This window comes from Myotis nattereri (genome assembly GCF_964212035.1).
Source record: "Myotis nattereri genome assembly, chromosome: 1".
NCBI classification, from domain to species: domain Eukaryota; kingdom Metazoa; phylum Chordata; class Mammalia; order Chiroptera; family Vespertilionidae; genus Myotis; species Myotis nattereri.
Window position 1 is genome coordinate 64,993,392 of NC_138075.1, and position 20,112 is coordinate 65,013,503.

At 51.2% G+C, this 20,112-nt stretch overlaps 1 protein-coding gene across 1 annotated transcript; it reads left to right on the forward strand.

The window, feature by feature from the left end:
• Positions 1-1,732: 1,732 nt before the first annotated feature.
• Positions 1,733-20,020, forward strand: STRC (stereocilin; the record flags this gene model as incomplete). The annotated part of the gene is made up of 29 exons (XM_081084146.1): positions 1,733-1,787; positions 2,082-2,867; positions 2,957-2,981; positions 3,666-4,920; positions 5,888-5,950; positions 6,048-6,158; positions 6,329-6,495; positions 6,686-6,872; positions 7,009-7,124; positions 7,402-7,534; positions 7,911-8,093; positions 8,371-8,409; positions 8,592-8,759; positions 8,908-8,973; positions 9,459-9,584; positions 9,799-9,857; positions 10,642-10,765; positions 10,869-10,981; positions 12,967-13,102; positions 13,757-13,953; positions 14,155-14,245; positions 14,460-14,616; positions 15,422-15,591; positions 17,794-17,949; positions 18,625-18,767; positions 18,939-19,087; positions 19,313-19,410; positions 19,507-19,654; positions 19,852-20,020. 29 exons carry the CDS (start codon positions 1,733-1,735, stop codon positions 19,938-19,940), a joined length of 5,310 nt encoding a protein of 1,769 aa, XP_080940272.1. The 3' UTR covers positions 19,941-20,020.
• Positions 20,021-20,112: the final 92 nt, after the last annotated feature.

The window sequence follows — 20,112 nt, forward strand, 5'->3', positions numbered from 1 at the left end:
ATATAATAAAGATGTAATATACAAATGGTCATTACACCTTGATGCATAACAACTGACCACCGCATAACGACCATAACGACTGGATCACGGATCAGCAGGAGGGTGGGTCAGCGAGCTACAAGGAGGGTGGGGCAGCGAGCTACAAGCGGGCTGTGGAGAACTACAGGAGGGGGCAGGGCAGCAAGCTATAAGGAGGGGGTAGGGGGAAGCGGGGAGCTACAGGAGGGCGGCAACGAGCTACTGGCGCATGGATTCGTGTGCAGGGCTACTAGTTTATTATAAGAGAGTTTTCCCAGAACAAGTGCAGAAATTCAGGTGGATTGCAAGATGGGCTGGAACCAGGAGCTAGAGAGCTGTTGGAAACCCAGGCAATATTCTCTGATTATCCTCTCTACTTTTCAGACTAGATGTGGGAAAAGGAAAATATTGGCAAAGTGATGCAGGTCATTTCACTCGTCCCAACGTTTGGCTCACCTTGGAAAATCCCAGCACTGCCCTCAATTCCTTTTGTGTCCTGGACCAACTCATTCTATTTCTTTGGGCATTAATTTCCTCACTTATAAAATGAGACGTTTTTACTGGAGGATTCCTCAGGTCCCTTCCAGCTCTAAAAGTCTGTGCTCCTAAGTGAACCTTCTAGAGCAGAGGTGCATTAATAATGGATTTGAAGGTGTGGGTTTGGGGAATAGAATAGAGGAGGGTTCTAAGGAAAGGGACAGAATAATGGTTTGAGAAGAGCCTCAGTGTTGAATTACTGTTTAAAGCTGGTGTCAGGTAAAGACCTTTGAGGACATATAAATGGGGGACAGAAGAGACTTCTCACCCTGACACACCAGACCAGACCAGATTATTTTGAATGACATCTCTGAGCCTCTCTCTTTCTCTCTCTCTCTGTCTCCATAGGGGCCGGGGGGTAGGTAGCCCCTTGCACAGAGGTTTAATCTGGTTTATCTCTTTTCTCAGCCCATACTTCTTTTTTCTTTTTGCCCCCCAGACTTTTCTATAGGGCTTTTACTTAGGTCACAGTAAAAGAGCTGAAGGGCAGCCCCAAACATCTGAATGGCTTAATGAGCAAGTCGCAAACAACTGACTGGGTCTATTTCCTTATCCATAAGACGAGAGGTTTGGTCTATGTGCTTTCTGAAGTCCCGCCCAGCTCTTAGCATTTTGTGGTTCTGGGTACTGAGTCAAAAGCAGATATCCTCTTCCTGAATGCTCCATCCTCGGACCAGAACTTTGTCTTCATTCCTCTTCTCTGTTTACACCTGACTTCCAAGTTCCTTTCTCCCAGGCCCCCTTTCTTCCTCGATTCCCTCAGATCTTACTATTTTTTAAACTCCTTTTGAACCCTCTTTATTTTCTTATATTTAACTGCAGAGCTCCCATTTTATACCTTGGGTCTCCAGTTCTCCATCTCTATGTCTACATCCTCCTATTTGTATCCTGGCTCCTAACTGGAGCTATCCCCTAGGGTTCCTCCTAAGGCCCCCTGGGATCCCCTATCATTCGTCCCTCTCACAGAAGCACACCTTTCTCTAAAGCCAAAGGATCAGGTATTCAGTGGCTCAGGTGACAAACCTGCTGTCAAGTTACAGATATTGTTTCCTGAAAGACCACACTGCAGTGTCAGTGGAGACCCAGGCTGCCTGCAGTGCCCTGCCCTTACCTGGCTATCCCACACGAGGTGAGAATAACCAGAATTCACCTCTAGTACCAGTGCTCACCTGGAAACATGGCTCTGAGCCCCTGGCCCCTGCTGCTCCTGCTGCTGATGCTGTCCTGCACAGGTGAGAGAAACAGTGAGCAGTGCTGGGGGTGAAGGGGGTGGTTGCTGGAAAAAAGACTTAAGAATGCGGAGATTAACTGGTTAGGTAAAAGATAAAGGAAGGGGCAAGGAAAGGGGGCAGGGACTGGAGCTAAGGGGAAAAATGAGCTAAGAAAGGAGTCCAAGTCTTCTTTCCCCAGTTCCCCATCTCCCTCACCTCATCTTTAGATCCAGGCTGGGATTGGGGTCCAGGGCAGGACTGAGTCTGGGTTCTAGGCTCTTACCCTTTAGTGACCTCCAACTTCTCTCCTTACAGTGACTCTGGCCCCTACTGGGCCTAAGTCCCAGGACCATGGTCTCTCCTTCCTGAAGTCCTTGTTCTCCACCTTGGACCAGGCTCCCCAGAGGAACCTCAGCCGCTCGCGGTTCTCTGCATTCCTGGCCAACATTTCTTCTTCTTTTGAGCCTGGGAGAATGGGGGAGGGGCCGGTGGGAGAGCCCCCACCTCCCCAGCCCCCTGCCCTCCGGCTCCATGATTTCCTAGTGACACTGAGAGGCAGCCCGGACTGGGAGCCAATGCTAGGGCTGCTGGGGGATGTGCTGGCACTGCTGGGACAGGAGCAGACCCCCCGGGACTTCCTGGGGCACCAGGCAGGCGTCCTGGGAGGTCTCGCAGAGGTGCTTTTGGGAGCTGTCGTTCCTGGGGGGCCTCCTACCCCTACCCGGCCCCCATGCACCCGCGATGGGCCCTCTGACTGTGTCCTGGTGGCTGACTGGTTGCCTTCTCTACTGCTGCTGTTGGAGGGCACACGCTGGCAGGCCCTGGTGCAGGTGCAGCCCAGTATGGACCCCACCAATGCCACAGGCCTTGATGGGAGAGAGCCTGGCCCCCACTTTTTACAGGGTCTGTTGAGTTTGCTCACCCCAGTGGGGGAGCTGGGCTCTGAAGAGGCTCTTTGGGGAGGTCTGCTGCGCACAGTGGGGGCCCCCCTCTATGCTGCCTTCCAGGAGGGGCTGCTCCGTGTCACTGACTCCCTGCAGGATGAGGTCTTTTCCATTCTGGGTCAGCCAGAGCCTGATGCCAATGGGCAGTGCCAGGGAGGTGAGTGCTGCTGGAGCCGGGGCTGGGCTATGGCAGGGCAAGAAGGGATGAGATTGGGGTAGTCCTCTTTCTTCCTCTTTCCCTCCTAGGCAACCTACAGCAGCTGCTCTTATGGTAAGTCACAGGGGAGGAGTTGTGGGGATTGGGCCTGGAATTGGTCAGCTTCCAGAGCAGAGAGGAAACTGATGGGGGGAGTGTGGTTTGGTGGTTTTGGAATGTGACTGTGCAGCTCTAGGTCACATTCTCATTCTATACCTCAGTTTCCCCAATGGTAAAGCGTGGGTAATATTAGTGACCGCAGAGTTGTTGCAAGGGATTAAATGAGTTGACACTGTAAGCGTAAGCCACATAGAACGGTTCCTGGCACATAGTGCTTAATACATGTCAGTTAGTGAAGATGGGACATGGAAAAAGAAAGGACAAGACCAGATTTCTCCCCGCTTTACTGTTTTAGTACAGCAGTGCCAGAGCACAATTAGACATGCTCGGTTGGTGGGCAGCCTTCCTGATTGAGGCCAATCGAGGGTTGTGTTTAAGCTATCTAAAAGCATGTAAAAAAAAATTAAAAAGGAGGAAGAGAGGGCCAGAAAGACAGATGGACTCCAACCGGGCTGTGTTCCTAGGTGATCTTGTGTCTTAGCAAGACAGACCTCTCTCCCTTTTCCCGAATCCCAGCATTTAAACCAGGAACACCTATACTCCCAGGAACCTCACTGCAGGGCTCTGGCCACGGTCAGACTCTCCAGCTGGAGGAATGTAAACTGACCAGATCCTGTCTGCTCCTCCATCTGCACCCAGGGGCGTCCGGCACAACCTTTCCTGGGATGCCCAGGCGCTGGGCTTTCTGTCTGGATCACCACCCCCACCCCCTGCCCTCCTCCAATGCCTGAGAACGGGTGTGCCTCTGCCCAGGGCTTCCCAGCCCTCTGCCCACATCAGCCCTCGCCAACGGCGCGCCATCTCCGTGGAAGCCCTCTGCGAGAACCACTCAGGCCCAGCACCACCCTACACCATTTCCAACTTCTCCATCCACTTGCTCTGCCAGCTCACCAGGCCTGCCACCCCGCCGCCCCCTCCCAGCATCACTGCCATCTGCCAGACAGCTGTGTGGTATGCACTTTCTTGGGCACCAGGTGCCCAAGGCTGGCTGCAGGCCTGCCATGACCAGTTTCCTGATCAGTTCCTGGAAGCAATCTGCACCAACCTCTCCTTTTCAGCCCTGTATGGCCCCCACCGCCGCCTGGTAAAGCCTCTCTGTGCTGGTCTGCTCCCACCCCCCACCAGCTGCCCTGAAGGCCTGCCCCCGGTTCCCCTCACCCCAGAGATCTTCTGGGGCTGCTTCTTGGAGAATGAGACTCTCTGGGCCGAGCGGCTGTGTAGGAAGGCCAGTCTGCAGGCCGTGCCCCCCAGTAATCAGGCTTGGGTTCAGCATGTATGCCAGGGCCCTACCCCAGATGTAACTGCTTTCCCACCCTGCCACATTGGACCCTGTGGGGAACGCTGCCCAGATGGGGGTAGTTTCTTGATGATGGTATGTTTCAATGATACCATGTATGAGGCCCTGGTGCCCTACTGGCCCTGGTTAGCAGGCCAGTGCAGAATAAGTCGTGGGGGTAATGACACGTGCTTCCTAGATGGGCTACTGGGCCCTCTTCTACCCTCTCTGCCACCCCTGGGACCATCCCCACTCTGCCTGGCCCCGGGTCCCTTCCTGCTTGGCATGCTCTCCCAATTGCCACGCTGTCAGTCCTCTGTGCCGGCCCTTGCCCACCCTACACGTCTACATTATCTTCTGCGCCTGCTGACTTTCCTACTGGGTCCAGGGGCCGGAGGGACTGAAGCCCAGGGGATGCTGGGTCAGGCCCTGCTGCTCTCCAGTCTCCCAGACAACTGCTCCTTCTGGGATGCCTTCCGCCCAGAGGGCCGGCGCAGTTTGCTGAGGACAGTTGGAGAATACCTGGAACAGGAGGAACAGCCCACTTCACCAGGCTTTGAACTCGCTGACGGCTCGAGCTCTGAAATAAGCAAGATGGAGCTGCTGGCCTGTTTCAGCGTGAGTGATCTGCCAAGGGGAAAGCCCCTGGAACAGAGGGGAGAGCCTCCTGGGGGATTCTCTAACACTGAGAGGCAGCAGTAAGCATGCAGCTCTGGAGCCCGACAGTCCTGGGTGCACCTCTTAGTTCTATGAGCACCTGGGACAAGTTATTGAACCTCTCTGAGCAATATTTTTCTCATCTATCTATGGGGGAGAATAATGGTGCTTCTCTTTTAGGGTGGGTGTAAGGGTTACATGAAATAATGCATGCTGTGGGCTTAGCACAGTGCATGATATGGAAACATAGAATAAATGTGATCTCATTTTCTTTCTGATTCTTTGACTCTCCCTCTTTCTGCTCCAGAAAGGAAAGGGATCAAGTTAGAAAGCTTCAGTTCTGTCCCTAGAGAGTGAGACTTGGAGGTTGGCAAAGAAATAGGAAGATAAGGCAGAAATAAGAAAAATTCAGGGGAAGTATGAATTAGAAGAATGGGTTCTAAGTTCAACTATGCCACAAATTAGTGTGGTCCTTGGCAAGTAACTTAATTTAGCTTTTTGGGGGGCTTCAGTTTCTTCTCTGTAGAGTGAAGGGCCTAGAATATGTAAATGCCAAAATTCATTGAGTGCCTGTTATGTGTAAGGCACTTTGCTAGGGTCTATAGGGTATATAAAGATTTCTTACTTCATGTTAGGGTTCATTTTTCTCAAGCACTAGGACCATGAAGTGGGGTTAGATAGACTCTTAATAATTTGGTTCAGATCTACAAGTATTTATCGAGCCAACTATAGACCTGGCTCGGAAGAGGACATAGGAGATGTTAGAGACATGGTCCCTGACCTAAAGGAGTTGAATATCTGAGGAGACACACATACTGGCTTCAGATGAAGAACAAGCATCCTAGCAAGTGGAGTTGGACTGCCTGAGGAAGCTGCAGGAGGGACAGAGAAGACAGCTCTCTTGGCATCTTGTCTGTCTCCCCACCAGCCTGTGCTGTGGGATCTGCTCCAGAGAGAGAAGAGTGTGTGGGCCCTGCAGATTCTAGTGCAGGTAACAGTCGGAGGGGCTCTTGGGTGGACTGAGTGACAGCTGTGGCCTGAGGTCCCTGCCTAGTGAGGCCATACTCACCGTGACTTCCTACTCCCAGGCATACCTGCACATGCCCCCAGAAAATCTCCAGCACCTGGTGCTTTCAGCAGAGAGGGAGGCTGCTCAGGGCTTCCTGACACTCATGCATCGTTCCTGGTCCCAGCTGCAGGTGGGCATAGAGGGGCAGGGGGACAGGGTGGAGGGGGAAATCTAGGAATCAAGAGCACCTGGAACCTGGTGTGCAGAGGGCTTGCTCCAGTGGAACGAGGAACTTAGGGGAGGAGATAGCAAAGATACTGAGCATTTTCAGAGCCAGCATCCATTGCTGTGCCCCCATAGGTACCACCATCTGAGGAGCAGGCCCTTGGTCGCCTGACAGCTTTGCTGCTCCAGCGGTACCCACGCCTCACCTCCCAGCTCTTCATTGATCTGTCACCACTCATCCCCTTCTTGGCTGTCTCTGACCTGATGCGTTTCCCACCATCCCTGTTGGCCAACGACAGTGTGTAAGGACCTCATATCAGTCCTCCTGATCCTGTCAGGGTCAGGCCAACCCTACTTGCCTTGAGCAGCTCCTTCTAGAGCTCCTCTCTATTAAAACTAGGGAGTTTCCCTCCTGTCCATGGCAGTGGACTTCAGAGAACCAGGGGACAATTTGAAACAAGGCTGAGGGTTAAGACTCACTACTTTCCCCAGCCTGGCTGCCATCCGGGATTACAGCCCAGAAATGAGGCCCGAACAGAAAGAGGCTCTGGCAAGGCGACTGCTGGCCCCTGAACTGTTCGGGGAGGTACCTGCCTGGCCCCAGGAGCTGCTGTGGGCAGTGTTGCCTCTGCTCCCCCACCTTCCTCTAGAGAACTTTCTGCAGCTCAGCCCTCACCAGGTATGAGAATCATCTTTACTTGACTAGTCCACCTTCTACTGGGTGGGACGGGAGTCAGAAACATGTCACCTAGTGAGCAACCTCCCTGCAACTGTCCCATAGTGATCCCAACACAAGTTGACCCTCCCCATCTCAGATTCAGGCCCTGGAGGATAGCTGGCCAGCGGCAGGTCTTGGACCAGGACATGCCCGGCATGTGCTGCGTAGCCTGGTGAACCAGAGTGTTCAGGATGGAGAGGAGCAGGTGCGCAGGTGAGTGGTTGTGGGATCAGTGATCAAGGCCAGAGTGGGAGAGAGGCAGGTACAGCTGTCATGATGGGTTAGAGTCCTAGGTAGGAAGGGGCAAGAGAGCAGGCAGGGGCCCCAGGTAGTGTAGGGCTCCAGGAGAGAGGCCTATTTATGGCACTCTCCTAGTTTTATGGCATTTCCTAGTTTAGTGGTCAGAGTGCTTACTCCATGTGCCCACCTGGTCCCTGCCTAAGTACCAGCCTCAGTGACCACATGAAGACCAGCTTCGTGTCCTCCTCAGGCTGGGGCCCCTCGCCTGTTTCCTGACCCCTGAGGAGCTGCAGAGCCTAGTACCCTTGAATGATCCGATGGGGCCGGTAGAACGGGGGCTGCTGGAATGTGCGGCCAATGGGACCCTCAGCCCACAAGGACGGGTGAGCCCCTTGGCACAGGCCTACCAGTCTCTAGGATTTCCCTGGGTCTCTGTAGAGGACTTGCCCAGTTATCTCAACCAAGCTTTAACACAGTGGTGCCAGCCACCCCCCCGCGCGCCCCCCCCCCCCCCCCCGACCTCTGCCACCTCCATTCCTTATACTATTCTTATCTGTTACCAACTCCTTTTGTCTATGACCTACCACATCTGGTCTATGCCACTCCAAACATATCCTTTGACATCTTGAATCCAATCTGTTCCTGTTCCATTCTTGGTTCCAAGCCCTAGACTAGGCCCTGAGCAATCAGATGTAGGATTAGAGAGGTTTAAGGTTCACCTGTCTTTTCTCTTCAGTCCCAAACCTTCTTTGGTTCCAGGTGGCATATGAACTTATGGGGGTGTTGCGCTCATCTGGAGGAGCTGTGATGAGCCCCCGGGAACTGCGAGTCTGGGCCCCTCTCTTCCCTCAGCTGGGCCTCCGCTTCCTGCAGGAGCTGTCCGAGCCTCAGCTTAGAGCCATGCTTCCTGCCCTGCATGGAACCAGTGTCACCCCTGCCCAGGTGGGCCTATCTCAGTCCCCAGCATCCACCTTCCACCCTCTGGAATGCCAGTCAAGAGAATTTCATGCAGGAATACTGTCAGCCTCCCTCAAGCCGCCTATTCCTCTGTTCCAAGGAGGACTCCCTCACCCCCATTCTTCAGGTCAAGAAACAGCCAGGAGCTAGGCTGGTTACTGGGGTGGTAGAGAGAAAGCTGGAAGTTTTGGAGGGCAGATCTTGCTTAGGACCTGGCTACCAGCACCTGAGAACTGTTGTTTCTTATCTCATCCCACCTTAGGCTGTCCTGCTGCTTGGACGGCTCCTTCCGAGGCACGAAGTAAGTAGCAGCAACTTTTCAACATCCTTGAGAGGTCCCTGTGCCCCCTCTCCCTGGATCCCACATCTGCCTCTTCCTCCCTCTCAGCTCCCCTCATACCTGCTGCCTGGCTGCACTGTGATTGTTGGCTTCTCCACCACCCTGGCCCTCTTTTCAGGCCTCTTGTCTCTCTTGCTCCTCAGCTGTCCTTGGAGGAGCTCTGCTCCTTGCATCCTCTGCTGCCAGGCCTCAGCTCCCAGACACTGCAGGCCATCCCTAGGAGAGTTCTGGTCGGGGCCTGTTCCTGCCTGGCCCCCGAACTGTCACACCTCTCAGCCTGCCAGACCGCAGCACTGCTGCAGACCTTTCGGGTATGAGAATAGCAGGGAAGATGAGGCAATCGGGGGCTGTGGGCTCTGGTTGGGAGGAGGTCATCTTCCCTGTAGCCAGGGGAGGCCGCCCATACCTCCTCACTTCCTTACAAACACCCAGTAACATACACACATACTTCTCCTGCAGGTGAAAGATGGAGTTACAAATACGGGTACAACAGGTGCCGGAGCAGCTGTGTGTATCCCTGGTCAGGTATGTGTGGGATCTCTGGGCTGAGCTCCTCTCCATGTCCCCGGGCAATTTCATATGGCTGGTGCTGCCTCACACTGTCCCCAAGCAGTGGACCTCAGAGTTCAGGTTAGCTCTGTGTCTACCAAGACTTTAGCTGCTCCCCACTTCCAGATGTAGGACAGGATGACCCACACTGTCCTAGAATATCAAAGCCAGAAGGATCTGAGAAACCTTCCAGGCCAACGATCCCACTTTCTGATCAAGAGACCAAGGCTCAGAGAGGCTAAGGAACGTTAGTTCATCAGGTGCCTGAATAGCGGCAACACTTGACCACAATCATCTTCAATGTGAGGCTCTCAGGGCTGCACTGCTACAGTGGCACATACCATTCCACTCTGATTCTAGACTTGGCCCCTTCCTGCCCCCATGGCTCCCCTTCTTCTCTGAGGGCTGAGTACAGACTCTCTCACCTATCACCACACTGCTACACCCATCCCCACTGGCAGCCTATCCCCACCACTTGGCCAGACTGCCTGCTTCCCCTGCTTCCACTAAAGCTGCTGCAACTGGACTCTCCGGCTCTTCTGGCTAACCGAAGGCACTACCGGGAGCTGCCCTGGTCTGAGCAGCAGGTAATTCTCCCCAGTTATCCCACAACTCCCCTCTCTCAATCTGTCCACTTCCTCTACTTACCCCTCAGCCCTAGATCTGGTGCCTTATTCCTAGTATCCTGAATAATGTGACTGGTGGGGCCCACAGGGTCAGAGGTAGGACTGGGTCCAAGGCATCTTGGGTCTTTGGGCAATATCTCTGCTGGGAAGCGGTTCCTCTTTCTTTCTCTTGTAGGCCCAGTTTCTCTGGAAGAAGATGCAGGTGCCCACCAACCTGACCCTCAGGAATCTGCAGTGAGTAACTTGTGTGGAGCACTAACATTTTAAAGTGCTTAGCATGTTCCAGTCACCATGTGATATGCAATGGGGCTGAGTGATGCATGGTCCCAACCCGTGGGCTTTCTCCTGACCCCCCCCCACCCCCCCCCCACCCCCGCCTGTGCTTACTCCCTGCTCCTCCATCGCGCCACGCCCGTCCCAAGGAGATCTAAGGGATTTAGAAGACCCAGGTTCAGGTCTCTGCGCTGTTGCCTATTTGTGATTTTGGGAAAGTCACTTAACCTCTCTAAGCTTCAGTTTTTTCTTCTATAGGATGGGAATGAAAATGGTACCTACCTCACAGGTAGTTGTGAAGATTAAATGAGATAAGGCATAAGGTACTTAACACAGGGCTTGGTCCAGTGTAAGCTCCCAGTAGATATTTGCTGTTATTAGTTTAATCCAAAGTGACTTCACAGCCACTGGCCAAGCAGGAATAAACAGGAATAAGTAAATATCACTTACCTACACTGCAGTAGAAAACTGTGGCTTCAGAATCTGAAGACACGGCTCTAGTCTCCGTTGACCACATTTCTAGTAGAATGATGTTAGGAACATCATTCGTCCTCTGTACATCTTTCTTCTCTGACGAATAGTGGTGATGCTGTGGGGAGCTAATGAGACTATGTATGGAAAAGCATTTCTCAAACTCTAAATTACCATAAGCAAACACCTGTACTTGTGTTGAGAGTTTTGATATCAAGGAGCAGACAGGCTGTGGCATGTGCTAATGAATGTCTGCGCACTCACACACCCACAGGGCTCTGGGCACCCTGGCGGGGGGCATGTCCTGTGAGTTTCTGCAGCAGATCAACTCGATGGCAGACTTCCTTGAAGTGGTACACATGCTCTATCAACTGCCCACTGGGGTTCGAGGGAGCCTGGTGAGAGGGGTGTTTGGGCATTAAGTGGGAGCAGGGACCCTAAGTCTAGAACCCAGCCCCATGCTCAGCTCTGTCCTGCCCTGCTTCCCCCCCTGTCCCACAGAGGGCCTGTGTCTGGGCGGAGGTCCAGCGGAGGACGGCAATGCCAGAGCCAGAGCTGACTACCCTGGGGCCAGAACTGAGTGGGCTAGACACCAAGCTGCTCCTGGACTTGCCGTAAGTGCTACAACTGGAGAGTCTGGATCCTTAGGAAACTCCATCTGGAGTAGAAGCTCTGCCCTTAGAAAACGCCCTAGAGGTGTTGGTTTTCTGTCTGGTGGTTCCTTGAAATCAAGTATAGCCAGAAGCAGGAGATTCTATTCAAAGTTGCTTTTGAGTATCAACGGGTTCCCAGAACATGGCCCCAGCATGGCACAGCCTAGGGTGGCAACACTGTGATGTGGCCTGCCAAGCCATCTGAGAATAACCCAACAGAGACAGTGTCTGAAAGGAGGGAAGCAGCAGTCCAATTCTGCCCCAGAGGATTGTAGTCTATTTAGGGCTCTCCTCTCTGTGTTCTTAATGTGTTCAGAGGGGTAGGTAAAGAGAAAATCTATGAAAAATGTGATAGATGCCTTCAAATACCCCAGGGACTCCCTGGCCGGCAGGGCTCCATGGTTAGAGCATTGGCCTGTGCACCAAAAGATCTGGGGTTCGATTTCTGGTCAAAGGCATGTATCTGGGTTGCAGGTTTGATTCCCAGCCCTGGTGAGAGGTAACCGGTCAAAGTGTCTCTCTCACATCCATATTTCTCTCTCTCTCTCCCCATTTAACAAAAAAGTAAAAATAAATAAAATTTAAAAAATACCCCAGGGCTATCAAATAGAAAATAGATTGACATGTTTTTGAATGGTCTCAATGGGCATGACTAGAAACAATGAATGAAAATCAAATTTGCACAATATAAGGAAAATTGTGATAGTGAGTTCTGAGTCATCGGAGCTATTCAAGTCTGGGTCTGGATGGTCCCTTGGCATGGATATTGTAAATTCAAGTATGGTTGGGTGAGAAAGGAAATGGGGCCTCCTCTCAACCCAGAGATTCTGACTCCAATGTCATCAGAACTGTAAGCCAGAGTAGGAAAAGTCTGGTATTAGTCTTCTTGGGGATGAAATGACGGCAAAGCAGTTAATTTCATCCTTTCATTTTTATAGGCCTGTTCACAGATTTTTGGTTCTTGTACTACTAGGTGGCCTAGTTCCAGAACTGGCAAACCTAGATAGAATTCAGGATGCCACTTCTGATTTCTGGGCAAAAGTTTTTCTTTTTAAATGCCATTCAAATCTGTTTAAATATGTTGGTTCTTAGAGATAATTTAGGGACTGGATGAAGTTAATGATGCTGAACCATGACTCAGAAGATCCAAGTTCCTAATTTGTGAAAGAGAATATGAAAAATACCTGTTGTAACCCTAGCCAGTTTGGCTTAGTGCATGAATGTCAGCCTGCAGACTAAACGGTCCCAGGTTCGATTCTGGTCAGGGGCACGTACCTTGCTGCAGGCTCCCCTTGGCCGGGCCCTGGTCAGGACACATGCAGGAAGCGACCAATCGCATTGATGTTTCTCTCTGTCTTTCCCTCTCTCTTCCACTCTCTCTAAAAGATTAATGAAAAAAATATCCTCGGGTAAGGCTTAACCAAAAAAACACACACAAAAACCCCCAAAACCTGTTTTACCCCCAGGTTTTGTCATAAGAATCAAATGAGATAGTACCTAAGAGAAGTTTGTAAATTGCATAGCGCTACACAAACAAGAGGGGACAACCTCATAGCAAGTAGAAGGGTGGCACTGGAAAACAAGAATTGGGAGTAAGACCTTACCATCTGATCTCTGTGAACCTCATTTTAAAAAAAATTATAAAATGAGGAAAGTTTTCGAAGTGGTACTTAATATTCTTGGCTTTTGATTCAATTATACAAGGTAGGGTTATTTGTCTTTCTTTTCTTTTTCTTTTTTTTCCAGGAAGACTAGAAATATGTCATTCCCTTTCTTCTCTCCCTTCAAGCACTATGATGGGAATTGGACCTGGGGTATTTAGTATCAGTTCCTGTCAGGGCCACAGAGTTTGATCTGATGTTACCTTCTGTCTGAGAAATGTGGCATTCTATGGTCCCATCTCAATTTGGCTCAGTTCCAATGCCCATATTATCAAATTGCTATAGGGTCCGGTTGATGGACAGACTCTCCAATGAATCCATTATGTTGGTGGTAGAGCTGGTACGAGCTGCTCCAGAGCAACTGCTGGCACTGACCCCATTCCATCGGGCAGCTCTGGCAGAGAGGGCACTACAAAACTTGGTAAGAGTCCACCCTACCAGACTCAGAACTGAGCTGAGGCAATTCTTACCCCTCAGACAATGCCCTCTGTCTTCTAGGCCAACCTCACACTTTTGCTGCCTATGATTCTCATCTTTAAGGCCCTACCTAGACCCTAGATCAGCGATTTTCAACCAGTGTGCTGCAAGAATTTTTAAAATATGCAATAGCTGACTATTTAGTCAGGATCACAGCTCTCTTTCCTTTAGATTGCCAAATAAAAATATGACAATAGCCAATATAACAATAGCCATCTGGTGTGAATGAATCAAAATTATACCTATTTTTTTTGTCAGATTGGCAAAAAATAGAATATATTTTTTGGTGTGCCATAGAATTTTAGAATTAGTTTATGTGTGCCATGAGATTGAAAACTGTTGAAAATCGCTGCCCTAGATTTTATCTCTTGGTTTCATGTTTCTTATCCACAGCCCTTGGAGTCCAAGAAATTCCTTGGATTTCTCCTCCCAGTCTTTCTGCCTACTCTTATCTGAGTTTATTGTTTAAGAAAATGAACATCATAGGGTCTTGAGTTAGGAGTTGGAGGGAGGAAAGATCACGGTCTTGGTGTCTTGATCAGAGCCTGGTCCTCTGAGTCACAGGTGCATTGTCCTAAGGCCTAATGCCCCTCTTCAGGCTCCAAAGGAGACAACAGTCTCAAGGGAAGTGCTGGAGACACTGGGCCCCTTGGTTGGATTCCTGGGGATAGAGAGCACACGACGGATCCCCCTTCAGACCCTGCTGGCCCACCTCAGTCAGCTGCAGGGCTTCTGCCTGGGAGAGCCATTTGCCACAGAGCTGGGATGGCTGCTGACACAGGAGCCTCTTCTTGGGTATGGACATTTGAGAACTTCAGATTCTAACCCAGCCTCTCAACCATCATCATCAGGGGCAGCCCATCAATATGTGTGAGGTCCCTTGGAGCCCTGAGTCCCCAATCCTAGGATGTTTTCTTTCCCCCTTCCTTTTTCTCACAGTTCCTTCAACATCCCAGCCACTGATCTTCTTCTTGCCCCCCCCCTCCCCCCCCCCAGGAAACCAGAGTTGTGGAGCCAGGATGAAGTAGAGCAAGCTGGACGTCTAGTGTTCACTCTGTCTACTGAGGCGATTTCCTTGATCCCTAGGGTGAGGTGAAGGAACAAGGGAGGGAGTAAGAACAGAGAAGGGACTGGTGAGCTGGTTCTGGGGAGTAAAGGCCAAGGAGGTTGAGGGCAGAGATTGTGAAGCCCAGATTTGGGGGAGACTGTTAAAAAGAGACAGGACTTTGGAATTAGAGCTGCAGCCGCTGGCCCTGACCTGCCCAGGTCTCCCCCCACCTCCCTTCTACTCTCTCACACAGGAGGCCTTGGGCCCAGAGTCCCTGGAGCGTCTCCTAGAGAAACAGCAGAGCTGGGAACGGAGCAGAGCTGGACAGCTGTGTGGGGGGCCACAGCTTGCTCCCAAGAAAGCAGCTTTGGTAGCTGGGGTTGTACGGCCCACTGCAGACTATCTCCCAGGTGAAACTCCCCAAATACTCATGCTTCTGGCAGGGTGAACAGGAAAGAGTATGCAACAATGCAATCAGAAGTCAGGGCAATCAGAAGTTAGCCTAGGACACCCCCTCTCCTATTCTCTTATCCCTACTAACAGCCAACTCAGTTCTAGGCTTGGCTAAGTGTGGTGGAGCTCTCTGTTGGGAAAATGCTTAGGATATGGGAAGGAGCCCCTGTGGGGCTAGGGACCTGGGTTCTAATCTAGATCTGCCATTAAATCCTTAGGCAACACCCTCAATCTTCCATCTATACAATGAGGGGATTGTTCTCTCCAGTCACTTGTTCTAGTATCCTATGTGTCTTATAAATCTCTCACTATAGCAGCGGTTCTCAACCTGTGGGTCGCGACCCCTTCGAGGGTCGAACCACCCTTTCACAGAGGTCCCCTAAGACCGTCGGAAAACACATATATAATTACATATTGTTTTTGTGATTAATCACTATGCTTTAATTACGTTCAATTTGTAACAATGAAAATACATCCTGCACCTCAGATATTTACATTATGATTCATAACAGTAGCAAAATTACAGTTATGAAGTAGCAACAAAAGTAATTTTATGGTTGGGGGTCACCACAATATGAGGAACTGTATTAAAGGGTCGCGGCATTAGGAAGGTTGAGAACCACTGCACTATAGTAATCCCTTGACCCATAGTACTCATCTTGACCAAAGTTTGGAGAGGTTATTCCATCTGTAGGTAGCTTTCTATAAAATAGCATCATATTTTAATACTACACTGACCCAGGCCCTACCTTCCCCCTTTAGAACCTGTGCCAAATTGTGCAGATGTACGGGGGACATTTCCGGCAGCTTGGTCTGCGACTCAGATTGCAGAGATGGAGCTCTCAGACTTTGAGGACTGCCTGTCACTCTTTGCAGGAGACCCAGGACTTGGGCCTGAGGAACTACGGGCAGCAATGGGCAAGGCAAAACAGGTTAAAGATGGGAGACCAATTGGGGTTGGAGTTGAAAAAACATGGGAAAGCTGGTTGGGTGTGGTGCAGGACAGAAGTGAATGGATGCTGGGGTGAGAGGTTGGGAAATAGGAGATCAAAGAATTAAAGGGTTTGGTACATATATGCAATGGAATATTACTTGGCCATAAAAAAAGAATCAAATCTTGCCATTTGTGACAACATGGATGACCTAAAGGGCATTGTACTAAGTAAAATAAGTCAGACAGAGAAAGACAGATACCATAAGATTTTACTTATATGGGGAATCTGAAAAACAAAATAAATAAACTAACAAAACAAACAAACTCATAGATACAGAGAACAAGTTGATGGTCCCCAGATGGGTGTGTTGTGGGGGGAGTAGGAAGACATGTGAAAAAGGTTGAAGGGGTTAAGAAGTACAAATTGCCAGTTAAAAAAATAGTCACAGGGATATAAAGTACAGTATAGGGAATATAGTCAATAATCTACACTAATAAAAGAGAAAAATGGTAATTGGCGTACGGCAATACCGTTTTCATTGGCTAATCAGGGCTATATGCAAATTAACTGCCAACTAAGATTGGCAGTTAACTGCCAACAAGATGGCGGCTAATTTGCATATGTAGGCACAATGCAGGGAGGCGAAAGGGAAAGCAGGAAGAAGCCCCCTGCCACTGACAGTGATCTGAAACCCAGGGGGGAGCTAAGAGCTGGGGGGCAGGGCAAAGGCGGCCCTGGGGCCGCCTTTGCCCTGCCCCCCAGCCATGATCAGAGAATCAGGAGCCTTTGCCGCCCTGGCCAGTGATAGCAGGAAGTAGGGGTGGAGCCAGCGATGGGAGCTGGGCACGGTCGAAGCTGGCAGTCCCAGGAGCTAGGGGTCCCTTGCCTGGGCCTAAAGCGGAGCCCACGATCGCGGCGCCCCCCGCTGCCACTGCAGGTCCCCGCTGCCCGGGCCGGACGCCTAAGCCAGAGGCGTTAGGCCTGGGCAGGGGTGGAGCCTGCAACCGCGGGGAGCTGGGGGTCCCCTGCCCAGGCCTGACACCTCTGCCGGAGGCCTCAGGCCTGGTCAAGGGGCCGATCTGGTGATTGGTGATCAGAGGGTGATGAGGGTCAACTCCTCTGGCCGAGGCATCAGGCCTGGGTGGGGGGCGGAGCCAGGGATTGGGGGGATATGATGGTCCCCTTGCCCAGGCCTGAAGCCTGGGTCAGAGGCGTCAGGCTTGGGCGGGGGGTGGAGCAAGCGATCAGAGGGAGATGGGGGTCCCCTGCCCAGGCATGATTCCTGGGCCAGAGGCCTCAGGCCTGGGCGGGGGCCAGAGCCAGTGATCGGGGGGAGATGGGGGTCCCCTGTCCAAGCCTGACACCTCTGGCGGAGGCGTCAGGCCTGGGCAAGGGGCCGATCAGGCGATCGGAAGGTGATGGGGGTCAACGCCTGAGGCCTCCCAGTATGTGAGAGGGGGCAGGCTGGGCTGAGGGACACTCTCCCTCCCCCCCACACACCCAGTGCACGAATTTCGTGCACCGGGCCCCTAGTATTGTAATAACTGTGTGTGGCGGCAGATGGATACCAGACTTATCTGGGTGATCACTTTGTAAGTTATATAAATGTCTAATCACTATATTGTACACATGAAACTAATATAATATTGTATGTCACCTGTAATTGAAAATTTTTTTTAAGTTTTGCCTCCCCCCCACCCCCCCAAAAAAACCCCAACAAAACCTACGAGGGTTTGGCTGTTAAGTAGAAAGTCAGAGGGGCTGAATATTGAGGAAAGAAAGCTAATGCAATGGGTAGAGGGACTAGAGCAGTGGTTACCGAACTTTAGTGTGTGTTAAAGTCATCTGGGGAGCAGGCGTTTGAAATGCCGATATCAGGGTCCCATGCTAGACTCACTGAGGATGGGTCTGGGCATCTGCATTTTAACAGAAAGACGTGTCTGGTGCACGTAATAGTTTAGAACTCATGGACTGGAGTCTGCTATTTTCCTACTGAGACTCTACAATCTTCCAATGACAGCTTAGTCAGAGGAACTTTATTCCAACCCTTTCATTTTATAGTTGAGGAAACTAAGACCCAGAGAAGGCACGTGATTTGCCTCAACTTGCACAGCTAAGGTCAGAGGCAAGACTAAGACCCAGCATCTGACTCCTAGTCGGTGCTTTTTCCACTCACGTTGTTCCTCTCTTTCTCTATAGTTGTGGGGTCCCCCACGGGGGTTTCGTCCTGAGCAAATCCTGCAGCTAGGTCGGCTCTTAATAGGTCTAGGAGAGCGGGAACTACAGGAGCTAATCCTGGTGGACTGGGGAGTGCTGAGCACCCTGGGGCAAATAGATGGCTGGAGCTCAGCCCAGGTAACACCTTCCTCCTTTCCTATGACCTTCCAAGCATTCATCCCACAGGCCAGGTCTCTAGGTTATTTAAAGCCCAAGAATGTTTTCCTCTGACTCTGAATGGCCATTCTTTCCGTCTTTCCTTAATACTCCAAATGAGTAGCCTTAGAAACTGTGATTTATTCTCTCTGAGGTCCTGGACACACAGTATTCCCTGCTGCTTCTCTTCCCTCTTATCTGTCCTCTTCTTTTGGGTCCTCAACCTTACCCATGACTGTTGGAGCTTCAGGTCTTATTTACTTATTATTTTTTTAAAATCTTTATTGTTGAAATTATTACGTATGTTCTCTTTACCCACCCCACCCCCATTGACCCCCTCAGCCCGCCCAACCCCCCACCCCAGACTTTCACCACACTATGGTCTGTGTCCATGGTTTATACATATACGCATACAAGGTCTTTGGTTGATTACCTCCCACCCACCTACCCTCCCCCACCTTCCCTCTGAGATTCTGCACTCTGTTCCATGCTTCCATGTCTCTGGATCCACACCGTTCTTCAGTTTATTTTGTTGGATCTTCAGGTCTTAATAATACAAGAATATAATCTAGTAGCACTTGTCACTTCCCTAATCACTTCCCCATCCACTAATTCTCCATGAATTCTCTCATCCTGTGCCCTCCACACCGACCCCAGCTCCGAGTTGTGGTCTCCAGTTTCCTGCGGCAGAGTGGCCGGCACATGAGCCAACTGGACTTCCTTCACCTGACTGCCCTGGGTTACACTCTCTGTGGACTGCGACCAGAGGAACTACAGCATATCAACAGTTGGGAATTTAGGTCACCTGTGGAGGGAGGGATGTGGGTGGTGATGTCGAGGTAAAGGTGGGCTCACTGGGGAGGGTAGGATCACGAAGAAGTGGTCCCATGGAGGAAGGGACCTCACCTGAAGCCATCTCTACTCTGATCATCATAGCTGAATCTTTCTCCCTTCTCCTCCCTCTTCCACAGCCAAGCAGCTCTCTTCCTGGGCAACCTGCATTTCCAGTGCTCTGAGGACCAACTGGAGGTTCTGGCCCAACTCCTTGTGCTGCCTGGTGGTTTTGGCCCAGTCAGTAACTGGGGGCCTGAAATCTTCACTGAAATTGGTACAATAGCAGGTACGGGGGCTGGGTCACTGCTGGTGCTTGCTGTCAGATGTTGGTTTCCATTCCATGGGTGGAGGACTGCTCTGGAATTCTCAGGGTGGGAGTCTGGGAGTTTAGGTAAGAGGTTGGTGACGTGTTGGGGGAGGTCTATGGTTGGAAGAGGTCTCTAAGTTTGAAGAGAAGGCAAGAGGCCAGGCTAAGACAACTTTTGGATGCCCATCTCACTTGCTTCAACAGCTGGGATCCCAGACCTGGCCCTTTCAGCACTGCTGCGGGAACAAATCCAGGGCCTTACCCCTCTTGCCATTTCTGTCATCCCTGCTCCTAAATTTGCTGTAAGTATTGATGGATCGGAGTGTGGAGTGACCATAAGAGAAGCAGAGCCCAACACGGGATACACTGGATATACTGACTCCTGCCTCCAACCCCAGGTGGTGTTCAGCCCCGCCCAGCTATCTAGTCTCACCAGTGTCCAGGCCGTGGCTGTCACTCCTGAGCAAATGGCCTTTCTGAGTCCTGAGCAGCGACGAGCAGTTGCATGGGCCCAGCATGAGGGGATGGAAAGCCCGGAGCAGCAGGGTGAGTTCTCAACTGCACAGCTTGACCCTCCCCACTTCCTAACCCAGAATCTGAGCCCCAGCTAGGTGCTATCTGACTCTTAGACCCAACCCAAGGAGATCCCTGGAGTGAAGGGTACACAGACAGATAGTTTAGAGTGTCAATAGCTCCTGGGGAGCATAATTGTGACATCCCTTCCATTCTCTGCCTCATTGTAGGTCGAAGCACAGCCTGCGGCTTCCAGAACTGGTCACAACCCTCCTGGATCTTAGCATTAGCCGTCTGCTTCCTTGGCAACCTGTTATGAACCTGTCTCTACAGTTAAAGAGTGACCGTTGGGAAAGAAACCTTAAGCCACAGTGAATAAAGTGAAATGGAATTATAGTCTAATTACTCTCAGGGAGCTGGTGAGGAACGTGGGTACAACGCTAATGCCTTCCTCCCAGGTGAGACCCAGTGTTCCTGGCGTGCCGTGTCTG